Source organism: Neolamprologus multifasciatus, chromosome 8 (genome assembly GCF_963576455.1).
Source record: "Neolamprologus multifasciatus chromosome 8, fNeoMul1.2, whole genome shotgun sequence".
In the NCBI taxonomy this organism is placed as follows: Eukaryota; Metazoa; Chordata; class Actinopteri; order Cichliformes; family Cichlidae; genus Neolamprologus; species Neolamprologus multifasciatus.
Window position 1 is genome coordinate 6,131,084 of NC_140446.1, and position 27,024 is coordinate 6,158,107.

General features: G+C 39.4%; 1 protein-coding gene and 1 long non-coding RNA gene across 2 annotated transcripts; both read right to left on the minus strand.

The window, feature by feature from the left end:
- dusp3a (dual specificity phosphatase 3a) lies at positions 1 to 26,966 on the minus strand. Its single transcript, XM_085169669.1, has 3 exons — positions 26,776 to 26,966; positions 15,625 to 15,857; positions 1 to 10,445 (listed from the first exon to the last, which is right to left on the minus strand). Exons 1-3 carry the CDS (start codon positions 26,964 to 26,966, stop codon positions 10,216 to 10,218), a joined length of 654 nt encoding a protein of 217 aa, XP_085025795.1. The 3' UTR covers positions 1 to 10,215.
- On the minus strand, positions 16,790 to 25,178 carry LOC146512329 (uncharacterized). The gene is made up of 2 exons (XR_014875623.1): positions 23,481 to 25,178; positions 16,790 to 22,863 (listed from the first exon to the last, which is right to left on the minus strand). It is a non-coding gene; the product is annotated as an uncharacterized LOC146512329 (long non-coding RNA).
- Positions 26,967 to 27,024: the final 58 nt, after the last annotated feature.

The window sequence follows — 27,024 nt, forward strand, 5'->3', positions numbered from 1 at the left end:
TCTCGTGCACTCATATTTTATTCAAAAACAACATAAAACATATCAAACATTTACACCCGGACATTTGATTTACGTAAAATATTATCTGTATAAATAAATCTGCAAATTGTGGAATCATTTCAGAATAATGTTCCTTAATGTTAAATTACAAAGACTTCTACAGTAAATATATCATCAAAAGACTCTATGAATCTGTAGCAATCTGTATGCAAAGGACAAAGCCGAAAATCAATATTGGACGGCTGTGATCTTCAGAGCCTCAAACATGGTGCATTACAAACATGCTGCTGTGGAAATCACTGCATAGGCTCAGGAACACTCCCAGAAATCATGGCCTGTGAACACAGTTTGCTGTGTCATTCATTAATGCAGATTACAGCTCTACCATGTGTACCACAAGGTGGTCCAGTGAGTCAACGTAACCTTTATTTAACCAGCCAATTCTTCAAGAAAATATTCTTTATTGCAGAAGTCTGGCTAAGGTCAAAACCTCTCAAAGAACTTGAGGAAGCCTAAAGAACAGAAATAAACATCTAATCACATCTTCACAACTACTCTCAAACTTCCACTTCCTGGTGGTTTAGTTCCAATTTGCAAAGGGTTGTTTAAGAAGTGGCTTTAAAGTTTTTGCAGCTCTTCATCAAGCTAAGTTTAGTCTATTTTGTTATACTTTGTGTTTAACATTTTACCTGCTGTGACTAAAAGGATTTATTCATAGCTTTTGGAATAAATGAAGAAGAACTGAAAAAAAATCAAATAAAATACAATGTGACAGAACAAAGTAGTCCCAAAAAGAAAAGATTTGTGCTTAAAGTAAAATAAAAACTGAAATAAAAATATTTCATATTTATTGATAAATATTTCATCAGCTCAAAACTGACTCAACATATAAATATGTTGTACCCTCCCCCTGTGCTGATTTTAAAGTATGTGCAAATTATCTAGTCTTGGTAGCTGGGGATCAGTCCGCCGGGCCTTGGGGCGGCCTTTGCCATGGGAGACCCTACCCTCACCTATGGTCACGAGCTGTGGGTAGTGACCAAAGGAACGAGATTGCGGATACAAGCGGCAGAAATGAGCTTCCTCCGTAGGGAGGCTGGCCTGTCCCTTAGTGGTAGGGTGAGAAGTTCAGCAATCCGGGAGGAGCTCAGAGTAGAGCCGCTGCTCCTTCACATCGAAAGGAGCCAGTTGAGGTCGTTCGGGCATCTGACAAGGATGCCCCTGGGCGCTTCCGGGCATGTGCCACCAGGAGGAGGCCCTGGGGCAGACCCAGGACACGCTGGAGAGATTGTATCTCTCGGCTGGCCTGGGAACGCCTTGGTGTTCCCCCGGACAAGCTAGAGGAGGTGGCTAGGGAGAGGGAGGTCTGGGCTTCTCTGCTTAGGCTGCTGCCCCCGCGACCCGGCCGCAGATAAAGCAGAAGAAGATGGATGGATGGATGGACAAATTACCTAATTTGTGCTTTTGTCAGTTAAGCCTATTAATAAACTGCTTGTGTACAACACACAGAGCAATAAGGGCCAATGGCCATCTCTTAATCTTTAGTTTAATAATGCTCTTATTACAATACAACAAGACCTGAAGCTAGTGACCAAGCCCATAAAGTTATCAGGAAACTGGAATGTTTTCCTATAGACTTGTATACAATCGCAGGAGTCGCCCCCTAGCTGGCAGTTACGATAAATGCAGATTTAAGCCACTTCTGTGGCCTCACCGTTCAGGCCTAGAAGCTATGATCCAAGTACTGTTATTTTATTTTTTTTGGTTTGGTTTTTTTAGGCCACTGTTTACCAATGTCAGCTCATTTCATATTTTATATATAAATTATTAGCACTGTCTGGTTTTGATGCAACAGTCTCTTGATGCCAGATGATTTTTCTCTCGCGGGAGAGAACAAAGTCACTTCAAAATAATCGTGTTATGTTTGACAAAATAATAAACCACTCAAAGCCGTTAATACCTCAGCCATTTATTTCTTAAACATAAGAAAGAAGGGACTTCTCAAAGGTAAGAAAAATAACATTGCAATTTAAAATCAAGTGCACTTCAACGATGTCTCGCTCTATAATAAGGGAGCTGTCCCTTCCTACTGTGTGAAGTGACACAAAAAACTCAAAAACATATCGTAAAGAATCGATCGTTTCCGTAAGGCTTTGGGTGCCGAGTGCCGTGTCGTTACTGTTGTGATGCTTATGCTGAGATGACAGTGGTGGTGACAAATATATATGTACAGAAAAGTGACAGATTACAGGAAAAAGATAAGAACATAAAGTGGCTTTTAAAGGTGTGGCAAGACTATGAGCTGCAAGAGTCGCTTCAATGCTCCTTGGCACTGGCATTTGGATGATGATGAGCCACAGTTTCCTCACATAATTTCCAAACCACTCTTTGTGCCCCGTTTATGGGGCTACTGTCATCCTGGAAGAGACGATATCATTAAGGGGACAAACCATGCCTGCAAAATGCCTCCAACAGCACAACAAAGCCACTGGATCCCCTCACTTTTCCTTTAATTTGCCACCGATCAGTATATATGTGCATATACCCATTAACAGCCAATACAACATCATCCCAACAACATCCTTTGCAACATCTGTACATATCTGTGCAACAGAAATATGTGACGAGACTGTGTAATGGACTCCAGGAGGAGCCGGGCAGTGGGCTCATTTGTGCTAAAACTCTTGCTTTAAGCTGTTCATCAGGATGGGAGTGCAAAGTGGAAGAGAAACGATGACAGCTCTGGATGTCAGCGCCTTACCTGCGCCAGATGCTATTTGCAAGTCATTTCCGGTGTTTGTTTGAACGCCCTGAAGGGTAAGAGAAGGGAAGGAGTTTACTACATCATGAAGCCAGATGAGTTTCCATGATGTAAGATATCGGCTGTCAGTCACAGAGGTCTTAAACATGGCAGCTTCTTGCCTTACAGAGACACGCCACACGGGACGGCGAGTTTGAGTGAAAATCGCAGGAAATTATTTGTAAGTCAATTTAAGGTACTTTTCTGCAATAATAAACACAACTACCTGGCTCCAGTCGAGTAATTTAACAACCCTCCATCCTCCTCTCCTCTCTGGTTTTAAAACGGGCGCTATGAATGAGCTGCAATTACAGTCTGGCCCTAGTCTGACTACCATTATACATGTGAGTGACTCATCCAAAAACAACACGGATAATGAACTCACTGGTTACACTGGAGAAGTGGGTCGCACATTTCCTACCATAGAAAAAAACCCTCTGAAATGAAAACAAACAAACAGCCTTCTTTAATGAAACTAAGAATAAACTTTAATCTAGATTAAAAAACTAAATGTTACTTTGAGGAGAAAATAAGTCAAACTTTTTTTTTTTTAATAACTCCCAATATCAAACAATGTCCTATCTTTACACTGTAACACCCCAGTTACAGTAAAATGCAGCAATTCACAACGGTCTTAATGCCTTTTGTTACATACTCAGAATATAGAACCATATATATCAATATCAATGGCATTTCAACATTTTCGATAATACATAACACATACTCTATTACCCACAAAATGATGCTGGTACTGTTTAAACAAACGGGTGCTTCAGATTGGCAATTCAGGGTTTCACATAAGGGGCAAAAAAAATAAAAAATTAAAAGAGACCTAGACAAACAACATGAGACTGGATTATAAATACTTACGATGTGTTAAAGTGGACCTATTATGCTCATTTCCACATCCATATTCGCTCCCTTCTCCTTAAAATCATTCAGTATCACGGTTAGGATTCACAATCAGATCCTACGGTATCTTATATCTGAATTATTATCTGAGTATTATCTGATTTAGACTTCTGCAGCGAGTCTTTTTAGAGGCCATGACATGAACTACTCCAGCGGCCGACATTGCTGGCAGCATTTATGGTTGTGTGTTAATTACCTTGTGGTTGTGTCCCAGTGTTTTAAATGCAGTGCCTGCCACAATAGAAACAAATAAAATATCCGGCATTTTTCCCTCCTGGCGTCACTACTCTTTGTTGTGGTCAGTACTTTTTCTCTTCAAAGGCAAACATATTTATCCCTCATGTCCAACAGGTTTGGCAGTACCCCTTCAGGAATTTGCTTATATTTTCCCTTATATTGATACTATGATTATTATTCCTTATATTGAGGCAATGGTTATTATTCTCTTAATGACTAATTTTAAAATACAGATGCACCTGTGGCATCAGTTTCAAAATCCTTGGACGTCCTTTTTGAGTTATCGGATTTAGACGATTTTCAGAAAACTTGACCTCTGACCTTGATCTTGGAGTTGAGATCACTGAGATTTAAATTTGTCTGAAACTTTTAACAGATACATCTATGGTATCAATTTGAAACTCATAGGTTGCCTCTTTCTCAACTTGTTACATTCACAATCTTGGGTGTCCACACCGCCCGTCCGGCAAGGTGATGACAATATCCCATCTGCGTTTTACGGCTGAGTGGTAACAGTACTGGACAGGCCAATCATGGTAGTTGTGGGCCATGTTTATGGGACTTGTAGCCTCATTTTTAGGGTTAGCGTGTAAGTTATGTCAGGGTTTCAGAATTATTTGCAGATAAGATGAAGCATAAATCCCCAGTTATTTGTGGTTCCTAAAGTTTCTAAAAGTTGAATGGGAGCCATTCAGCTAAGGAACCTGCACATTGGATTCAGGAGACAGAGGACCTCTCTTCAAAGTTTCCTTTTGGAGAAAGATAATTGGCATTGAATAAGGTGACCCTTAACAACGTCCTGTGTGTCTCCACGCCACAACTGCATGACTTTTGATTTTGTCTGGAGTTTGTGTTTTGTTCTGTTTTCTCTCTTCCCCCCCACGAGCCAGTTTCTTCCTATTAAAAGGGAGTTCTTTCTCCCCACCATTGCTGATGCTCATTGTTGAGGCTCTCTCACTAATATTGCAGCCAATATTCATCTTAATATATAAAGTACCTCAAGAGAACTGTTGCTGTGAACTGTAGCTATATAAATACAGTCTAAATTTAGTAGATTAGCTTTGCATAATTCTCATTCAAAACAGTCCATATTTATTTCATACTGAGCCTCGATGCAGCCCCTCCATTTGTCTTCTGTTTGCACTGAGCCATTTTAGCTCCCTAACTGTAAGTTGTAAAATGAGCATGCATCATTGTTATAGTACTAAAAAAATTAAAAAATACATAATAGGTCCACTTTAAATAATTCAAATTGGCGTGCAAACCAGTAGATTTGTTGAACAAGCAGGTGGCAGTGTTTTTTTTTCTTTTACAGAACAGTGTTTAAGCCAGCAGTGTTGCCATGATAAAAACTCTCTGTTCACATCATTGCATCCAAAAAGTCATTTCAGTTGCATCAGAAAATCAGTTTGGGCAACCACAGAGTGCTTTGAAAACACTCCGTGAGTTACCCGATAAGCAGGTCGGTGTAGGCAGTTGATGCTTTAAAGTACGTACCCTCATCCTGGAATGAGCTGAGGACATTTATACCAATTCCCAAATTTAAAGAGGTACCAAACCGTGTCTTGTTGTTGCTTTTCGTGTATTCAGAAGGAGGGCAGTATTATAGAGCAGATCCAAACAGTTGCATGAGTGAAACCCCAGGCCATCTGAATGATGACAAAGCCAATCATCTATAATATAAATTGTTTTTGTCGCTTGGAACTGACAATTTAAACATATAATATAGCCGTATATCTGTACTACCTTTTCATTGACAATAATGGTGGTGTGGGGTTCATGATGAGGTGATGGGAATGAGTGGTATGACGCATTTACTAAATTATACTTAAAGGTCGGGAATTTGAACTACTGCACCCGATTTATCTTGCCACAAGAGGAAGCAGCGTTTGCAAGATGTGAAGTCAAATGCTTTGCTTAAAACATTTTCACATGTATAAAAATGGCTAAATGAGAGGGCTCAGAGTCAACTGGAACAACCTGCGCATGAACCGCAATCACAAGCGCACTTATGTTCTCGCTCTGCAGGGTTTGTCCTCGGTTTTAACTCCCTGTGAGAACATTACCTTCTCTGACTTTTCCTCCTGGCCAATAATGAGTCAGAGGCCACAGCAGCACTGGACATTTCAGTGTATGTTTTGGAATCAGCACAAACACATGGCCTTTAAAATGTCTCTGCTGGCTGTATATTTGTAGACTCATGTACTCTTTACTTGCGCTACATGGAGCAGGAAAGTGCTTTTTCCTCATTATTAATCAATCTGAGAATTGTTCTCCTGATTGATCAATAGGTTATTTGGTCAATAAAACCTCTGAAAAAACAGTGAAAACTGAACTTTGTAATTTCCCAGAGCCAAATTATCATTAACAGTCCAACAGCAGAAGATATTTTACTTTAAGACATAAAAAATGTGCTGGAGCAGTCAAATACTTTCTTGAAAATTTCATTTTCAAACAAGTAAGTGATTAATTTGGGTAGACTTCCACTGCTTGCTTTGAAATATGAACATTTAATGTGAGACTTTAATCTTGATCTGCTTAATTTACCTACAATTATAAAGAAAAATATAAACGTAAAAGCTGACTTATTGAATGGTGCACTTTGCTTGACTGCTTTGTGCTCGCTTTACGTAAGAGGAGACAGCAACAAGGCTACAGATCTGCAAGGTCTGAACGGATGAAAAACTGGACCATAAAATATCCAAGTCCAGCCACTCAAGGTGGATCTTTAGCTTTATATTAAATGCCTTTTGTCACTTTTCAAAACCTCCCTTTAGTTTCTGGACATGGATCTTTTATGCAATATTTTTGGTCATATTTTATCCATTTTCTTTCCTTTTTTCATTCCATAAGCACGAGTGGTTTGAGTGACGCCAGACGTGATCCCGTTATTTCCTTTCACCTCTAAAAATATTCCTCTCACTAACACTCTCATCCAAACAAACCCAAATATCGATCCTAAAGCATCAAAAGCGAGAGATGGAAACGATGCCAAATGAAATGGGTGATGGGATGAGTCCATCCTTGGATGTGATGGTCGCTTGCGTCTAATGATGCCACCTGCATCTTGCTGTATTTAATGAATCCATTTGCACTGATATGAAGACGTTACGCTGTACAAAACGCTACTTAGATACAATGATTACATGCCCCAGTATCCTGGCTACACCAGGAAAAAAAAAAAAACCCTGCCATCATAAGCACGTTTTGCACAATTGCGATATGAACTACCACAATTACACAGAACAATTTACATGCACATCATATCCAAATATTAATGTGCATGTAATTAACAGAAAGAATGAAAGCGCTACATACAAGTAGAACATGTTATATAAAGACGATACTGACGTTACCTACACGTTATAGACACATTGCTCATACATTCATATATGTCAACACTTAAATATGTATATACAGTATACATGTATATATTTAAATGTATACAGATATATCAAAGGAGGAATAAATAGTGCCATTAATGAGGTGAGAACCTAGTTTTCCTCTTCCTCTCTTGCGTGACAACAATCCTGCCAACATGACATTTAGTTCACGAGTCTATGCGTGTCTGATCTCGCTCGTGCGACTTCTCTAAAACAGACTCGAGGACTCGTGCGGTGCAAGAATTCACTCCATCGCCATCCTTCCTGACACTAGGTCTAGTTTACAGTATTATGCCCAGTATTAAATACAGTGTCTTTCAAAATGTACTGCTGAACTAAAGTTGCCTATATGTAACAGCTACTGCCTTGTTAGTCATATAAATGTGATTACATTCTATATATCGGATGGGGTATTGACATATATTGCAATGCTTTAGTGCACACAAAACAAAACAAGAAACAACAAAAAAAGGCGTTGTGATCTAATTTGACCCTGTGTGTGTATTAGTTAGCGTATGACACACACATTTAGGGGTGAGATAAGTGACATGTTGTGTGGGGACCTCTGTGTGGATGAAACAGTGCTTTTGGGATTCTGAGTGAATGGTTGTGTCAGGGAATTGGCAGTGTGCAACTCTCTGGTGGCGTGATGGCTGGATCTTTCTGTTGAAAGCGGGTGGCATCCCATCTGGCTGATGCATTTGACAGTTAAAACAACAGGCCCCTAGTTTGAAGGTGGCAGAGTAAACAACAACATCTTAAACACCTCTGAGCAGAATATTCATAACCCACTTTCTCAAACCCAAAGTGCAACAGTAACTATTTTGCCATCGTTAACTGAAGAACCTACATTCACATGCAACAGCCTTGTGTGTTACCTTTATATTATCCAGAAAAATATTATCAAAAAAATAGAAGCTTCTGATACAGGTGCAGAAATGAGGTCGTGCCTTGATGTGTAATGCAGAGAAACACCACCGGAGGGCAGTCTCTACAGGGGAAATTATCATTTCAGCTTAGTAAGCTGTTAAAGGAGGCAAGTGCAACTATAACTAGTAAATTGTTTGGGAGTATTTTACGTTTAGCCTTGTTGATAAAGATAAGCAAGTTACGATTTTCCTCTAAGAACAAGAAGTTGTGCTGCTGGGTTTCGGAAAAAAATCATAATCCCAGTTAGTTATTTTCTCCATATTGAGATCATGATGATGACTTAACATGTAACAATACATGGAAATTATGCAACCTGCAGTGAATCACTTCTTAAAACACATTTTTATACTTTGGCTTTTGTGTGATTCCATAACTGGATTCCCTTCTGATAATTGTTTTGCTTATCACATGTTTCTTTGTATGTGACTTTAATGTGTATTGTGTCAAAGCACTTTGTAAACTATTTTTTAAAGGCAAGCAATGTGCTGAAAGACAAAGCAAAAGTTACTGACAAACAACATACTGATTATGGTATTTTAAGAACATTTAGCAACAGTGTATTAGGGCCACTGCGAGTGTGTAAGGGGCTTGGTAAGGATGTTTACAATCTGAGAAAAAGTCCAAAATCTTCAAGATTATAATCATATTCATAAATTAAGGAAAAAAGGACAATATATTATTTTACAAAAACATACAAATTCATGAGAAACAAAGGCAGATACAAGTTTTTTTCTTGTAAATTTGTCACATTAGCCTCAATTTTATTTTTTGTTAACCTTTAGTGACCCTAACATGCTGTTGCAGTCTCACAAATTTGAAGATTATCAAACCTAAACTTATTTTTAATACAAATATTATTAAAAAAAAAAGAAAAGTGGCTACAAACATACTTTAAAACCACTCACATGTGCCCATTACTGGGAATGACAATAAGCTAATTTCAAATTGAAGGCAAAGCATTTCCTGTTTTTAAGCAGATATTTGATCCAGCGTTCTCCTCAGATTTCTGCATCTACTGTACTGAGCTACTATCCAGCTGCAGTGAACACTCATCATATCAGAGGCTAAATATGGCTGCTACGTGAACGCCTCACGCAGCTCATTATTTTTAATTGGCTCGACCTTTTCCTGTTCTAGGCGGCGGCGGCTCTGTCGACAACCGTTTGCGCTGCAGATAAATTTCATGCTACCGCTGTCAAACTAGAGGCCCGAGAGTCTGTTAACTGAAATGCTACATTGTGTATTAGGGTGCATTAGAGTGTGAGTCATCTGTGTTTGTGCATTAAATCTATCTCCCAAAGGGAAGAATTAAGGATTTTTAGGAATCGACTGGGTGTCATTGTTTTGCTTTTTTTTAAGATTTAATGGAATGTGGGATTTTCCTTCATCCACTCTGTGTTGCATCATTTGTGGCCATCAACTTTCAATATTTAGGAGTTTATTTGGAATTATTTAGAGTACTCCTACTGGCGGAGACATCACTGACATTCCCGGCAGTGGTAAACTATGGAATGATTGTGCTATAATCTTCTATTTCCTACAAGTTTGTAAGTAAAATTTTAAAATCAGGGCAAAGATATCAAATTTCTAAGTTGTGGGAATTGAAGGAATGCTTTAAGTAGCTCAGAAATGAGAGGAATTCAGAGCTTTAGGGTATGAGCAGCAAAATCTGTGTGGAGTTATAAAAAGGGGGATGGGTTTTTTTTTTTGAGATCACACTCTTTGTAGAACAGCAGTGAGAGACGTGGACTAAAGATTCAAACAGAACAGCATGTACATGTGCAAGTGTGTGTGAACACGAGGAATAATTCCACAGATAAATGCATGTATGCTTCAGAATACCCCTGATGTGTTAGATGAGTGCTGGTTTGGTCAGGGTGGGGTCAGTCTACCAGAGCAGCTGCAGCCAGTCAAAGGCATGGCCGGAGGAGACGGGCAGCACCTCTCCAGCTTTCACTTGGCCTTTAATTTGCCAAGGTCCCCGTTCAGCTTGCCCTCCTTTGCCAGCTTCTCGTTGAGTTGGCACAGTTGGCGAAGGAAGCCGTCGTTAGGACCGATCTCTCTCTTGTGCCGCACAGTGGCCACCGCCAGCCGTGCATCCATTCTGTGGCGCAGCATGAGGTAAGCAACAACCATGGTGGGGGAGCGGCTGTAGCCTTCTCTGCAGTGTACATACACCTTCCCTGGAGGACACAGAGAACAATAAGATGAAAGCTGTTTATGGTGTGAGGCTGGTTTCACACACACACACACACACCACAGAGAAATAGTTTTCATAGAAGAGTTTTCTCAGGCCTCATTGTGGCTCCTCTGCTATCTGTTATCCACTGCACAGGAAAAAGCATAAACTAGTACATCCTGTAACAGCGTCAAAAATATCTGTTCCCGGTATGACACTGGAAGAAGCATATAAATGAAACTTGTCGGATTGCCCTGGCCATCTTTATTCATGAACAATGACCAGCTGTTACAGAAGACGCTAAAGGTTGCTTGACTGCCACAAAAACTACGATCACAATTATGACAATTATTCATGAAGTCATGGACTTACTGTGTATATTGTCTTGATTGGGATTTCTTTGAACTTCCTCTAGACTGAAAACTCTTTTGGCCATCTTTGCTTGAGCTAAACTAAACCGCAAGTGAGTTTGAGATTTAAGAGAAAGCTGTGCGCTTGATTTATTAATTAACCCAAATATATGAGAGTGGCTATCCCTTATATGGCCACCGTAGGTACAGGCTGTGACAAATGAAGCCCCTCCCATTAACTGTTTAAACATATAGTTTGTGAAGAACAGCCAATCAAAAAGGAGGCAAAATAGTTGTTCAGGCAGAGAATGAAGTAAACGTCAGTACTAAGGGCCACTACAAGATAAGTAAGGATTAAAATAAACCATGAATCATGCAAAGCTACTCTAGTCGAGTCCAAGAATACACATTTGGAGTTTGAAATTAACACAAAAAGTCCCCTTTAATGCAAATCATTAATCAAATCAAATATATTGTGTCTGTTTCTTTTTATTTCTCACACGTGGGGCATTAAATTAAGATAACTGAACATTCAACACAGAAATAAAACATGATTTTTCAGGTTCGTATCAAGTATACTGTGTCCTTAAAGCACCAGAGCACAAACAGGAGTTTTCCCTCGTGGTAGTTTTGAGATTTTGACTGCAGGACAAAAAGTAGGAGGTGGAAGAAAATGAGGAAATGAAGCAGAAACAAATAAATAGAAAATAAAAGATTGTTAGAGTAGTTGGAAAACATATGCTGTGGCCAAAATTATCCAGCAAAGCAGCTTCTCTTCTAGAAGCTGCATATATAAGACATGACCTTTGCTGCAGACTCAGCAAAGTCAATCATCTTCCACCGGCTGAGGTGAACCCACATCCCGACCACAGCAAAGAATCAATGTCGTCTCTGTGTGTGCAAAATACATGTGTGTTTACTGTTCTGTATTTCTATGTTCATGCCAGTTTGTGTGTTTGTGTTCATTTTTAAGGTGTACCTTTGTCTAACTTACACTTCCATTACAGACTGGCTAAAACGCCACAAGGGATTTAACTTGGCAACCTTCGCAGAGCAGCTGATGTGCTCGGCTCAGGTCAGATCTGCAGATTCTGCACTTTATTTGAAACCCAACACCTCTCTCTGTCTCTACTATAGTTTTATCCCCAACATCTCTCTCTCCCTCTTCTCTCCTTTTTCTTTGGCTGGCTCCTCTCTCACACTCGACCGGGAACACTTCCATGCCAATGACGTGACCTCTTCAATACCAAATCACCGCGTCTGCCACAGATCAATTCTAATTCCACTGTATCCTCTTGTTAGACACACACGCTCTTTGGCTCTCAACTCACTTGCTCCATCACTGTCCAGCTCCAATATCCCTCAGTCTTTACCGTGTCTTGTATTTTATTGTTTTATTAGGCTTAATAGTCTTATCTGAATTTGTTGGAAAAACATTAAATGCTATCCACTGTTGGGCACTCTTTTCCTCAACAGGAGTTGTCAGTGGGTGCAGTCAGCATCGTTCTCTCAATGCTGCGGTCCTCCTGTAGACCAAGCTAGCAGCATTAGCATCCAGTCCGAACTGCAGCACTGGCACAGCTATGTACACTTTACACCCCCTGACTGACCCTTTCTCCCATTCTGTGTCTATTTGTATACCATTCATCCACCATATTGACAGTTGGCACTGGATCTACAGAAACAACATATGATTTAATTACAAAATATTTAAACAGTTTTCTAATCATGTTCCCTTCACTACAACATTAAAAAATATTTACGTTAATGCTCCTCGTGGGGAACTGTGCATGCTCCCCACGAGGACATGCTAGGATGCCTGGGTCGTTGACCCAGAGTTTTGAGTTTATTATATTACTTATCATTTCTAGTCTTTGGTTTCTTTGTTGGAGTTTTGTCTTGTGGTTTATGTCTCTGTGTTCTCTAGTTGCTGTCTCTCTGTGTCCAGTCAGTCTGTGTCTATAGTTCAGTCTGTGTTATGTTTCCTGTTTTACTTTGAAAATCCGTGTCTCATGTAAATGTGTCTGGTTTTGCTTCCTTTGTCTCGTTAGGCCTGATTTGCCCCAGCTGTGTTTCCCTCCTGTTACCCAGTCCCTGATTGCTCCCTCTGTGTATTTAAGCCCTGTGTTTCAGTTTGTCCGTGTTGTGATCTACCCTGTGTTTTGTCTGCCCATATAAGTTATTTGGATTCTTACTTTTGTTCAGTTTGAGTTCAGCATTAAAGCTGTTTAAGTTTACGTTTGTCTCTGTCTCTGAGTCTGCACTTTGGGTCCTTTTCCTACCTGCACACAGCCGCCACATAACAGTATATGCCTCCACCACTTATGAGAGTGATTAATTATGTTTGTAGTGACAATGCTCAGCTCTATGGAAAAATGTGCCTACCAATTTCTCAGGGCCCAAATAAGAAATGATTAACTCCTGGAGTTTATCTGAAATCATATCAGGAGCTAGGAATTTTGACGTGGGAAGAAACTTCCACATTTTGCGTATCTTCAAAAATCAAACTAAAATGACAAAAACTCATCCTGATACTCTTAGGAAAATATAAACTAATTCAGATTGAGCTAACCTTCTGGATCCAGGCACTTGATTCATGCATGGTGTGGAAGTATGGGCATGTATTCATTCCATCATTTTGTTCAGACCTTAAAGGTTCAGCGTACTATTTGATGGAGCTGCAGAGGACAGAACGATTAGGCAGAATTTTTAAAAGTTCTTCCAGCAGGATGCCTCCTTTTTATTGGCAACACACTCCAAATTTGTTGAACTATGGCCGTGGTGTTCAAAAAAACCTCCTAAACTATGTCCTGCCACTTGCTCAGTGCAGCAACACATTTTCATTGCATTGCATGAGCCACTGAAAAAAAAAAAAAGCATCAGGCTCTTAAGGCTCCTCTCAGTGCTTCAAACGTGATCTGCAAGAAACTACCACGCCCAAATTAAAAACAACCAATCAAAGCAAGGAGGCACGTCCGATATAGTCTCAATGGCTGCTTACGCACAGACGGAGCAGCACCCTCCACCCCCTGCATGCCCTCAATTTGTCAAGCTAAATAACTATAAATAATAAATTAATAATTAATTTAAAAAATATAAATTTTGTCTGAAATATACATTCCAGCATAAATTATTATCTATCATCCTCTAATTCTAGATCATGAATCCAACCATTTCTCCATATCACCACAGTTGATGCCGTTAAATTACTTTTTATCATTGCAGGTTTAATGTGTTGATTTTCTGTTGATTGGAGGAAAATACACAGATCTGCACACTGTAAACTTGTGTCTTCATTATGGAAAACTCACAGGAGCAATGCATCAGTGCAGTTCCTCATTAAAATCCTGGACCTTGGACCTTTTCCAAGCTTACAGCTGAGGGTCACAAAATGTCACGCTTAATGTGGCACAATGCACAAATGTCAAACTGCGGCAAAACCACCAAGCAGAGATGAGACATGCTCTCCTCATATTTGTGCTGCTAAATCTCTCATGCGCTCTTCTCCACAGAAGCTCTTCATTCTTGATTTACCACAGCACTTTTGTGACAAAAAACATTCTGGGAATTAAGATGCTCAGTTTCAGATTTGAAACGGCTGCTTTTTGATTCGTACTATTCAAAATTCAAAGTTTGCACACCTGAAATGGTGTATAGTATGCCTGACCTAGAAGTTGTATGAAAGTCAAGACTCAGTTCCCTCGTGATTTCTGTATCTTCCCCTTTCTTACAACTTTTTACTGCAGTACTTGTTCTGTTCTTTTACGCAGTCCCAAAGTATTACAGCACCCGTTTAACATCTTACAGGTGTGCTACACATCAAACATTGTGACGATACTGATGTGCAGGGATGTGATCGGGTAATGGAATATGGAGCAGGACTCATGAGTGTGTCAGATTTAGCGAGAGGTGTTCAGGGCCACTGTGATTATCTCCTGTTGTTGCTTTAAGATCCACAACAATGAGTAGTACGAAGACTGGAACTAAGACTGGATCTTGTTAGACAAACAACAAGAGGAACTTGTTTTCATGTCTCAACTTTTGGAGCAAATTACTTTTAAGTGTGAGCTACTGAAGTAAGAAAGGCATAGTGCTCCCGTTTGTTAAATAAATATAAATATCCAGCATAAGGGATACATTTCTTTGAGGTGCTGGATATATTTAGGTGCTAGTTTTACCCCAGTTTTGGGGTACTAACACATACTAATACTGACGTAATGTAATATAGTCAATCAATCTATTCTCTACCTGTGCATATATAAGCATACAGACTTCCTAGCACCATATATAGTCAATAGAGGGAAAACAATGGGCTTTTTCAAACATTGAGTGGGTGTTATCTCTATATGGCTCCTGAACAACTTTTTAGGACCTCACTAAATAAAAATAGTCTGAAGAATGTAGAAAATTATGTATTATTTTTGTGCTTTCTCAAGAAACCAACTACAAATTTGGCAAACAGCTATTTAACAGAATTTGGTGCTTTTCTTTGCTACACAAGACTGTAACGGGAAGTTCTTTGATCTCTGGACAGCTTGTAGTCCACAGTTTAATGCACATAAGCGTAAGTAAGAAAAACATCCCACAGTCTGTCCTTTTTTTTTTTCTTCCCCATTTACAAATCAAGCAAAAAATGTCAACAACGTTATATGTGTAAAGTGTTAGGATGTCCTACCACTTTGTACACTTGTTGCTAAGTGGTAGATCACTTGCACACAAAAGTTTGGTGGCCATTATTTTAATATTCTACTATAAATGAATACATGTATTTCAAGAGTTAACATTTAGCTCCTTAGTCCAATAGATAAAACATACACGACAAAATAACCCCACCTTTGCCATTATTGTGCGCTAGGGCCTTGTCGATAAAATCAGCCCCTTCCTCAAAGAAGGCACTGAGGTCGAACTGCTCTGTGTCATTGGCCTGGATGCCATGATAGGTGATGCCCGTGCCAGCGTAGAAATCCGCACTGGTGTTGACATGCATGAAGGAGGTGCCCTCTGCTACATTTAAGACGTGCGTCACACCAAGTTTCTGCAGACGCATTGTATTCTGAGCGACAAACCTGCAAAGGCGAGAAGAGGTTAATGATCAGAGATGAAAAAAACTGATCAAATATGCTTACCAGTCTACAAGTTAATTTCAATTTAGAGGCACTGGACTAAACTCACAGAGCCTCTGAAATTGAAATAAAATGATGAATGTGCAGACACAGAACAAGACATCTGAGACAAATAACAGTACTAACAGCACCTGACAGATACAGCAAAGCAGTGTGTCAGCACAATTTTTTTTTAAAGTGGTATTTTGACAAACAGGTCGCAATAACACCACATGCAGCACACAGTGTTTCGCCGCATCTGTTGATGAACAGCCAAATACCGAGTATCTGCTGGGAGACAAAAGCAGCTCCCTCGTACTGATTTTTCAAACAAAAGTCACATTAAAGTGCCTTTTGTCTCAACTTATTTCCAAAGTAGACTTCTCATGACTCGAGGTCTAATTACAGATATCAATCAAACCTATAATCGTTCAGCAACTTTTTTTCCAGTTTAACCCTGTAAGACCCAACCCTTCAAAAAACTAGCCAGAAATTCAGATTTTTTTGGAACTGAGAGGTTTATTAACCCTTATAACAAAATCCACAATTTTTTTTGCTATATCATGTTGTGTATGATATATTTTTATTGTATATTTATTATATATTTTCTGTATCGCATTGAATACATTGGGCATTTTTTGCAACTTTTTGTTAACAAGAGTATTAATTTTAGAGATTTGTCTATAACATATTGAAATTATGTCAAGTATTGATCATGTTGATGAGCTAGAGGTCTCAGAAACTCATATCAAATATGATACAATGGGCATTATAGGGTTAAGGTGCTTCAAAGGTTACAGATGGTAGAAGTGAGAAAAGAAAAACAAATATGCAGTGATAAGTAATTTAAAATAAAATTAAAACATTTTATTTAATAATACAATTCACTAACATGTCATCATTCATGTTAACGGTAGCACATGTGCTCATTAAACACTAAAGTAACACAGTTTCCCTTACCCTATATATTCATCTAGCTAACGTAAACTGTGTGGCCAGACTTGCACTACATTTTGAAGGTTTGGAATAACTGTTTTTGAAAAATAACCACATTTATTTCAGGATTTCCTACAGAATCACAACAAGGACTCCTGTTACTGGCTGCAGTCCACACTACAGAATGAGGTCAGTGTAATGTAAACCAGTGTTAGGCTTGGGCTAGCTACTGAGCAGTTTAAAACAAAGTGAAGTCAAGTTGATGGATAAAAACAAACTGCTAAACATCCTTGGGTGTCTGTTAAAATACTGCCTACATCCTGTGGGGGGCATGAAGTGCTCTGATACAATTAATATATCTGAAATGTTTTAATTGAATGAATATTGGAATCATTTAGATCATTTATTTTATTTATTTCTCTTGAATATCTAAGTAGAGGTTCATTTTCAGTAAGCATTACTCCTATGTCTGTAACACATAAGCACAGTTTGTGCTGTTGTACTGTGCTGAAAATAAGAAAATTTGGCTATTTGAGTGTCTAAAGCAGGGGTGTCAAACTCCAGGCCTTGAGGGCCGGTGTCCTGCAGGTTGTAGATATCACCCTAGGTCAACACACCTGAATCAAGTGATCAGTTCATTACCAGGCCTCTGGAGAACTTCAAGACATATTGAGGAGGCAATTTAGCCATTTAATCAGCTGTGTTGGATCAAGGAAACATCTAAAACCTGCAGGACACCGGCCCTCGAGGCCTGGAGTTTGACACCTGTGGTCTAAAGCATCAGCCATTGTGAGTTCGATTATAGTCCCCCCCACAAAAAAGTATTTTTTCTCAGTAATGGTTGGTTTTCATACAGCAGTGTGTACTACCCTCTTCACCAACCAGTCCAATCCAGCTCTAATGGGCACCATTTGAAACTGCTTACTGAGGACCTGCGGAGTCTGCAGACTCTGATGTATTTGCCTTTTTTATTTTTTATTTTTTGTAGGACAACAAACAAAAAGAACAATCTCTCTATTCTCAGACAGCTCTGCTCCAGTATTTTCACCTCCATCATCATTCACCCTACTTCCAGGAAACAATGAATCTGTTTCTGCTTACCTCCTGCTCTAATACACATCCCCTTTTAGAGCTGCGTTATTGCACATTAGACCTATACAAAGCAAACAGTCCCACACAGCTAACAAACCATAACAAAGCAGTACAAGCTTCTGGCTGCTCCAGCCTGCCTGGCCCAATGCCTGCATCCACATCCAACCTGGCCAAGGGCACTGCCCATTGATTCTGAACAAAATACCTCCTTGTGTATTTAGGTTATAAGTTGTATTCCAAGTTTATGGTACATTTAGTGCCACTAATTGCACATAATTTTTTAAAACAAAAGAAATTGCACATAATCGAAAACACAAAGAAATAGAGGAAAGAAATAGAAATGGAGAAGAAAACTGGAAGTATATAAAAGCTGTTGTACATATTATGGCAAAGTTATGATGCAAGCAAAATATATTTCATTAAAGATTACTATATTTATAAGATGACTGTTATTTCTATCTGCAGTCATTTGTATTTGGTGATTTAGTGATGAGTGGTTGGAGGTGGGTTTCAAAGTAGCTTGCAGAAGAACCAGCACCTATGGGCATAGCAAAGCAGTGCAAATAGCACGTCTTATGTTAGATTTGTCAATGGGATGCAATGAAACCTATCAGCTGAGCCATGAGCTTATGTTAGCTGGCATTGAGAGCAGCTGATCTAACAAGATCACAGCTAGGCATGGGGCATGAGGAGAGCTGATAACACCAAAGCTTTGGTAAGCATCTGGACAAACACTGCTGCTACAGTATAAGTATTTATGCAATGTTCACTGATTCTTAGAGAAATGTTTGTGTTAAGGAAGTTTTGATTTTGGACTCAAATGCATGGCATGGGGTGGCAAAAAAAAAAAAAAAAAAGAGAAAAAAGTAGTTAATACAAGAATCTAAAAATACAGAAAGTCCAACAGCTAAAAAGAAGTCCAAAAAATAGGTACAGGAAGCCAGAAGAAAATGTGGCAAAGTTAAAGGGAAAGCCAGGTTTATAAAAGTACACAAGGGTGAATGATGATAAGAGACAGGTGGGAACAGGACACAGGTGGATGCAATCAAACAGGTGAAAGTAATGACAATCACAAAAGAGGGAAAAGAACAAATGCATGAATTCAAACCAAAATAAGGCACATCTAAAAAACTAAACTTCAAAGTAAAACAGGAAATTACCTGGAGGAACATGAAGACTACCACAAATAATATCAAATATACTTTGAAATTAGTGTGAGCTGTTGTGGAGGCCAGACATAATTTTTCTTTGGTCATAAGCCTGCTAAAGATTACTTTGTTTGATATTATGGTGATAATTTGACATGAATAATCATTAACTTAATAAGCCTGATGCAGTTCTTGAATTTCATTTACCCTGACCTTATTTTTAAATGCAAATAAAATTAAAGTGTGCAAAGGTTGCCTGCCAACCTGCTCTAATCACTAAATGTCTGGAGTTATAGATGGGAGCAAAGAAAGCCCCAGGTGGAAGCTCGCGTGCCTTAGGAAATCTGCACAGTGACAATGGAGTGAAAATGGGTGAGAGACTCTGAGAAATCCAGAAATACAGGCACCAGTCAATTCTCCACAGATTAAACTTTGTGAGTAATAATTCTGCCTTGGTATGTGTTGTTTATAAAGTTTTTTGTTCATATATCTGCAGTTTTATTTGCATACACTTATGCTTAAGACATATTTCTACTACACTGCAATGGACAATAAAGTTTTCTCATTATGATTTTAGACATAGCTTGTTAATTGAATTCTCTCATTTAGTCATCTCATCTGGAGCTGAACTACACAGCAAGCATGTTTTTAGGTGCTTCTAGAAAGAGGTGAAATTGACACTGTAAAGGAAAGGGGTGTACTTTATGTATAACACATAGAAAAGTGAGGGATCCATAGCAAATAGGATGAGAGTGACAGTTTTATCAAGATCATTTAATTAAGATCAATAATAGAAGCCAAGATTATAGCTGAAATTAAAATTTACTATTTTTTTATTGCACATATATGAAGGGAGAGTAACTTTTTCTAAATTCTGAAATTAAACAAACATAAATGAGTATAGCAATAACTCAGAAGCAGCAATAATCTCACTTATTCAGACTGTAGTATCAATGATAGTGTTGCTAAATTCCTAATAATACCCATCACTAACTGCAGCTTGACCTCGTAGCCTGCCTTACAAATACTATTCATGATATAAGTGTATATATGTATTGTTTTTTATTTAAAAACCATGACTTTTCACGAATCTGTAAATCGTTCACTCTGACAAAGCTTTACTATACAGGCTTAACGTTAACGTGAGCCTGGAGGCGAGGTGAGGTGACCCTGGGCAGCTCCCTAGAGGTGGAGGCTACAAAACCCTCTCTGCAATACCTAACAAGAAATTCTGCTACAATGTTACTTTTTCAACCAAAGGAGGAGGGATGAAGCAGCCTGTCTGCTAGCATCGTAGCTACAGGGCAGAGATTCAGAAATCCAGGCTACACATTAATAATATCTTCATTTCATTCACAAAAAGTCTGTGTATATTTAGACTAAGCTAGTGCTCATAAATGATTCAATATGCATGCACACTATGAGCACTTCAACGCAAAAAAAAAGTGAAGCAAGTAAAGCGTAGGCATGCGTATGTCTTTGTGTGTAAAGGGTAGTAGTGTGTAAAGGCCTATACTGTACTTCTACACAACACAATGCAGAGGCACAGTAGGTTCAACTGGGTTCACAGCCGATGGCTTCCTTCCTATTTGCCGGGCCTGTCCCGGCCTCCTTACCCTGGGATCTGCAGTCCCAACACATCCATTATTAAAGACCAGCTTCACAAAGAGCCAGAGCGTTTCTCAAAGCAAACAACCACACCTTAAGTCCCTGAGCTGCACACCGTGGTTTAAGAGTGCTGACTACAACTGAACTGAAAACATTGCAAGCTGGCAAAGTAGACTCATAATCCATTTATGGATGCAAACATTGACTAGTTCAATAAACACAAGTGCTGCTCTAGTCAACGTCTTGTTTATTGAATTAGTGACTTTAAACTTTTACTGAGTGTCTGCTGTATACATTCTTTTAAGTGAAAGAACTGAATAAATCAGCAGAAAGACTCAACAAATGCAGATGTGTGGTCAAAACACCAACGTAGGAAAGAACTGTCACTCCAGTTGAGTTCAAAGACTAAGAAAACTTGTATTAACGGGCAATTGGCAGGTAACTACAGGCAAAATAATTTCTTGTGATTGTAAATGGCCTGTATTTGTATAGCACTTTTACTAGTCCCTAAGGAAAAAGCGCTTTACACATTCAGTCACCCACCCATTCACACACTGGTGATGGCAGCTACATTGTAGCCACAGCCACCCTGGGGCGCACTGACAGAGGCGAGGCTGCCGGACACTGGCGCCACCGGGCCCTCTGACCACCACCAGTAGGCAACGGGTCAAGTGTCTTGACCAAGGACACAACGATCGAGACTGTCGGAGCCGGGGCTCGAACCGGCAACCTTCTGATTACAAGGCGAACTCCCAACTCTTGAGCCACGATCGCCCCATTGTGAGGTGGGCGGAATCTGAGAATTGAATGCAACTACCAATGAGAGTGAAGAATACTGTTGATTTTACAAATGAACAGGTAATTAAAAAGTTAGAGGGTTAAGTAGGAAACCAAGCAACTAGCTGTGAGCTTTAAAGTGATGCACAATGAGCGAATGTATGTATGTACAAAAAAAATATGAACTTACAATTTAATGGTCTGTTGAAAATGTTAAATCCTTACAGAGTACCAAAATTGGATGTTTTTTGGCAGCTGTATAAGTATCCCCTGATTTTTCTATTAAATGAAAATAAAGAAGGGAAAGCAATGCTGTACATTTTCCCATCAAATGTCAGCATGAGTGACTACTGTATATCTTAAATGAACAGTTATTATGTAAATGAAACTGTGTCTTGACCTAAAAAAATTAAAATCTGACAGGCAAAAGTATATCAAAACCTAAAAATGGTTAATGGGTCCAATTCCTGAGGGTACCTATGATAAGAAAGTTTAATGAACATTTTCAAAGATAGATCTCTTTCTAATTTAAGTCGAGCGCTGTACAAAACGCGTATGCGAGATGCACCACATGCTAGTCTTGTGTTAATAGATGCACTGGTTTTCATCCAATTGATTTTTACCGGCCAGCTATATAATTTGATTTATAACGAGGTACAACTAATGAGATGAGCAGGGAGGATTACTGGGTCCCAGAGGTGGAAACTGTGGACAAGGCACAGCCTTTAATCAACAATCAATACCACCTCTCCCTGCCTGAGATATGTGTAATATCACATTATGTTACACTGTCCTTTCAAGCTTTTCTAAGCTCTAAGATATGCTTTAAAATAAAATAGCTCAGTAATTACCCCCCACCGAAAAACTCAAACCTAGTTTGTTCATCAGACATCAAAATCTCTTCGACAAAAGAAATCATAAAGCTGAGAGCACTTTAGAGTCGCTCTTTCATGCTGACAGTTTTCTCTGATCAGCTTCAGCAGAGCACAGGTCTGCCAGCACTTTGTTTGGAGACTTGGCTGGACAGATTGGCACATCCAGATTGATTGTGTTGTAGCACTGAGCTACAGTAATGTGCTTGTATTCTGTCCGGCTCGCCCTCCTCCACCACTCTACTGGCAGTGATTGGAGCCACAAGTTTCTTTGAGGCATCCCTGAATCTGTTCTCTCTACCACAAATCCATAAAGGTGGCATTAAGAGCTGCTCTGTAAAAGCTGGTATACATTACCACACAGCAAAATATATGCAAAAGAAACTAAATTTGTTTCCTTAATAGCAACAAAATTACACTTTAAACACATAAAGAGTTTTTTTGCAAATTAGCCCAGTTTTCCATGCAAACTACACGAAACTGTGGCAATCTGGTAATGAGCAAAGGACCATTATTGTGACCAGTTTCACCTAGGGACTAGAGGTGGGAATCACCATACATCCCACGATACGATATTATCACAATACTTAACGCACGATACGATATTATTGCAATTTTTTAAAATATTTTGCGATATTCAGATTCTGTACATAAATGTAAACTTTATCAATATTTATTTTATCTAATATCAAAGTCTCACACTCAGTCTTTCTCTCATTTCAGTTTTATTGTTGACAAACTGAACAGTTTGTATTACAGTCTAGTCCAACTTAACTGAACGCAACCATCTGGTACAATTATAGCTATTCTGAACTATGCAATTTATGAAAACTATGCAGCCCCTTCAGCAACTGAAGAATTTGAAAGTCAATTAAAACAAAATATAATTTTACATTAAATAAAAAAGTTTTAAACTTAATTAAAATAAAACATGTCTTAAATTAAAATAAGTAAACTGTCATGTTTATTGCTGCCAAAAAAAAGTTAAACACATTTGGACAGTGAAGGAATGTCAGGATTCTTGCTCAGAAAAAGGATCAACGTGCTCTGAAGTCCGAGCATGTTCCAGTCCACAAAAACTTTTTTTGTAACAAAATATCAATTTCCGCTGTCCCTGTATCAATACATTATTAGCAAACAAAATATCACGATACTACACAGTATCCACTCACCAACCAGTCGAGGAATATACGTTTAAGAGTAACTTTGCTAATAGCTAATAGAAGCAGTCAACAGAAAAAATAATAATAGCGCTATTTTAACAGCACCCTCTTTTATCTGCAAGCAAATGCACCCTCCTCAGAGTGCACCCAAATGCTTGTTGATGGACCTGCAGAAGCTGGTGATAGCCTAGCATACTCAGGCGGATGGCGGACATGTACACGTCCATGAAAGTTAGTCGTGTTTAGAGTACTTTGCTCACAGTGTACATCTGCACAAGCGGCACTCCACTTTGGTTAAATCCTTAGGTTTACTTCTTTAATCTGGATTAAAGCCAAAGAAATCCCAAATTGGCGACTTCATAATTCTTTTTAGTGCGGTCAGCGTTAACCCGCCGTCATCACGACTAATGCAATTAACAATTAACCTCTGGAGCGCAGACTGAGTCAGAATCTCTGAAATGTCTCTGTCAATGCATTTCGGGCATTTTGTCCAAAGTTTGTTTGTTCTGCGCTCCAGATGGGTTGAGCGCGTTAAAAAAATATTTTATTGCGTTAATCGTGATGGCCGCGTTAATGCTGCATTAATGCCTTAATGCTGACAGCCCTAATTTTTTGGGAAATTAGTTCGTCCATGTTTGGACTTCTTCTGTGTTGTAAACGCGCAAATCAGTCCCTCCATGATTACATTGCTCCGCCCATCAAGTCTGCGCATGCGCGAATATATCGCCCATTGTCGATTACTGGACTGACGATTGCCGGTTGGAAAAATTTTTACATATCGCCCAACCCTAATTCACCTGGAGAAAATCCACACATGCAGAGGGAGAGCATGCAAACTTTACACAGAAAGGTTCCAGTTTTCTGTTCAGGTGGATTCAAACCCAGGACCTCCTTGTTGATGGTGCTAACCATCCATCCATCCATTCATCCTCTTCCGCTTATCCTTGTCAGGGTCAAAGGGGGCTGGAGCCTATCCCAGCTGTCTTAGGGCGAGAGGCAGGGTACACCCTGGACAGGTCACCAATATGTTGCAGGGCTAACACATAGCGAGACAACCATTCGCACTCACATTCACACCTATGGGCAATTTAGAGTTACCAATTAACCCAATCTCACTAACTACATGTCTTTGGACTGTGGGAGGAAGCCAGAGTATCCGGAGAGAACCCAAGCAAACATGGGGAGAACATGCAAACTCCACAGAGAAAGACCCTGGCCTGATGGTGTAATTGAACTCAGGAACTTCTTGCTAGGTAACAATGCTTTATTGGTAAATAAATTAAAATTTTGCCACAAGAGATGTTATAGTATTAATAACTGCCTCACAGCATGCAAACAACCAAATCAGGTAAGAAAACATTGGGGAATCACAGATTTGTGCATAAAATATTCATAAGCTGTGCATATGCAACTGGCAAGAATCAGTTCAGGATATTATCTGATATTGTTCTTTCTCACATGCAGCACACAGTAGGAGACAGTCCACTTTATCACTACTGGAAAGTAGTAGGCAAGGGAGCTCTTAGAATAGAGCATGTAAGATATAAAATAGATGATTTCTACTCATTCATTTTAAATTCACCAGACTATAACTTACATTTGCTGGCAGATTAAAACGCATTAATGTAAATTCTACAGCCTCACATGCAGCTGTGTCGAATAAGGTCTGGAGAAGTTCAGAGCTGCGATGCGTGTATTGTAAAAGAGCTATTACAGGCAAAGAAAAAGCCCAAAATAGCAATACCAGTAGTGAGACGAGGACCGAAGAGGTTTGTGTGTTTATCTCTAGGTTCAGTGGGAAGATTTTACAGTACATCTCATACACAATCTGAACTGGCTTTACTGAAACACTGGGTAGTAAATTCCTAAACAGTCAGCATGTTCATTACAAAGCCAATAGCACCAAGTCAACAAACAACCATGGATTTATGGTTCAGCTGCGGACCTGTTTAATAAACAAATATACATTATACTGCATATACGATGCATGTGTGGGTCTGTGTGTGTGTGTGCACAGCATCTCTTACAGGAAGAAATAAATTTAAAAAAAAACATACTGCTGCTATTAAGTTAATTCTATTAACTTTGTTCCATGATTTGATTATGCACAAAGAAAGCACTGGTCTGGTTTGTGCCTGTGTTCAGTCTTAGACATTTTCCAATAGATGTTTACAATCAACTATTTAATGCACAGATTTGTATTTGCAAATAATTTTGTGTTGTGTTTTGTGAGACAGACACATATATACGTCACATTTCTTTACAGAGATGGGAGATTACCTGATTAATTAGTTACCTGGCAGGAAAAATATTAAATATGAATTCATTTTCTGCAAGGAATGTGACACATGACCTCCTTTTAGTATCTTAGCTGCAGTCATTTGCAGTTTCCATTTGCCTTAGGTGAGTGTACTTGTTAACATTATAAGTAAACAAAGGAATTAATGCAATATAATTTTATTAACATAGTGCCAACCTAAAGAGATATGCAGGAGTTTCCAAAAGATCACACAATGACATATGAGCAAACACTTGGTTATGGTGGGGAGCAAGAAATCCTTTTTAATAGGAAGAGGTCAAATGTGTTTGACACTGCTGAATTAACTTATATATGACATGAATTGACTAGATTTCTGTTTATTCCTGTCTAAAGAGCATCTTCACAATTTAGACTAAGAATTTCACATCTCTTTTTTTCCACAATTTGCTCTGCCAGAAAATGTTTTTCTTCTTTTCATATAATAAATGAAAGATGGGGGGTGGGGGAAGAGTGGTGACGGTTGCTGTGTTCCTGCAGCCCAGCGGGACTGAATGGGGAGCGGCTTGATGAAGACATGGCAATGATACTAATGACAGAGAGGGGTTCATTGAGTAAAAACACCTCTTTAGTTTCCTCCTTCGTGTTCTGAATTCGTTGGTTTCCTCTGCTTTAAAGGTAAAGAGGATCAGGCGTAGATTTGTAATAATAATAATAATAACAATAATATTATATATTGACAGATAGTCGTGATATTGCAGTGTTATCTGTTAGTCTGGCTACTGACTTCTCCCTGAAATCAGGCTAGTATTTCGGGGTTATCTGTTGTCAACAACCGCCTGTCGCTTCCTCCATGATGATGACAGCGGAGGACCACCGCTCGTGCGCGCGTGCTACCCGACATGCGACACCGTTGTCATGGTCGCGTCTGGTCGGAGTATGTGTAGGGAGTGTCTCTGAAATACACGCTGCCCTACCTGTCAGTGTCACAACGGCATCACGTGTTAGATTCAATGGTGAATGACTCACGCGTTACCGATGTATATCCTGGGAAAGACCTCGTTGAAGTGCTGTGTCGGCAGGCTGTAAAAGCCGTTGCCGTCGGACAGGAGCTCGTTGAGTTGCTGGACGGTCACCTCGCAGGCTGGAACCGGGACTTCAGCCGGTGGTGGCGGCTGCGGCTGTTGATGCTGTTTCGTAGGACTCAGGTGTTTCTTCATGGCTCTTCTTCTGCTCGCAGAGTAATGTTAGAATTTAGCCAGAGCCCGACTCGTCAGA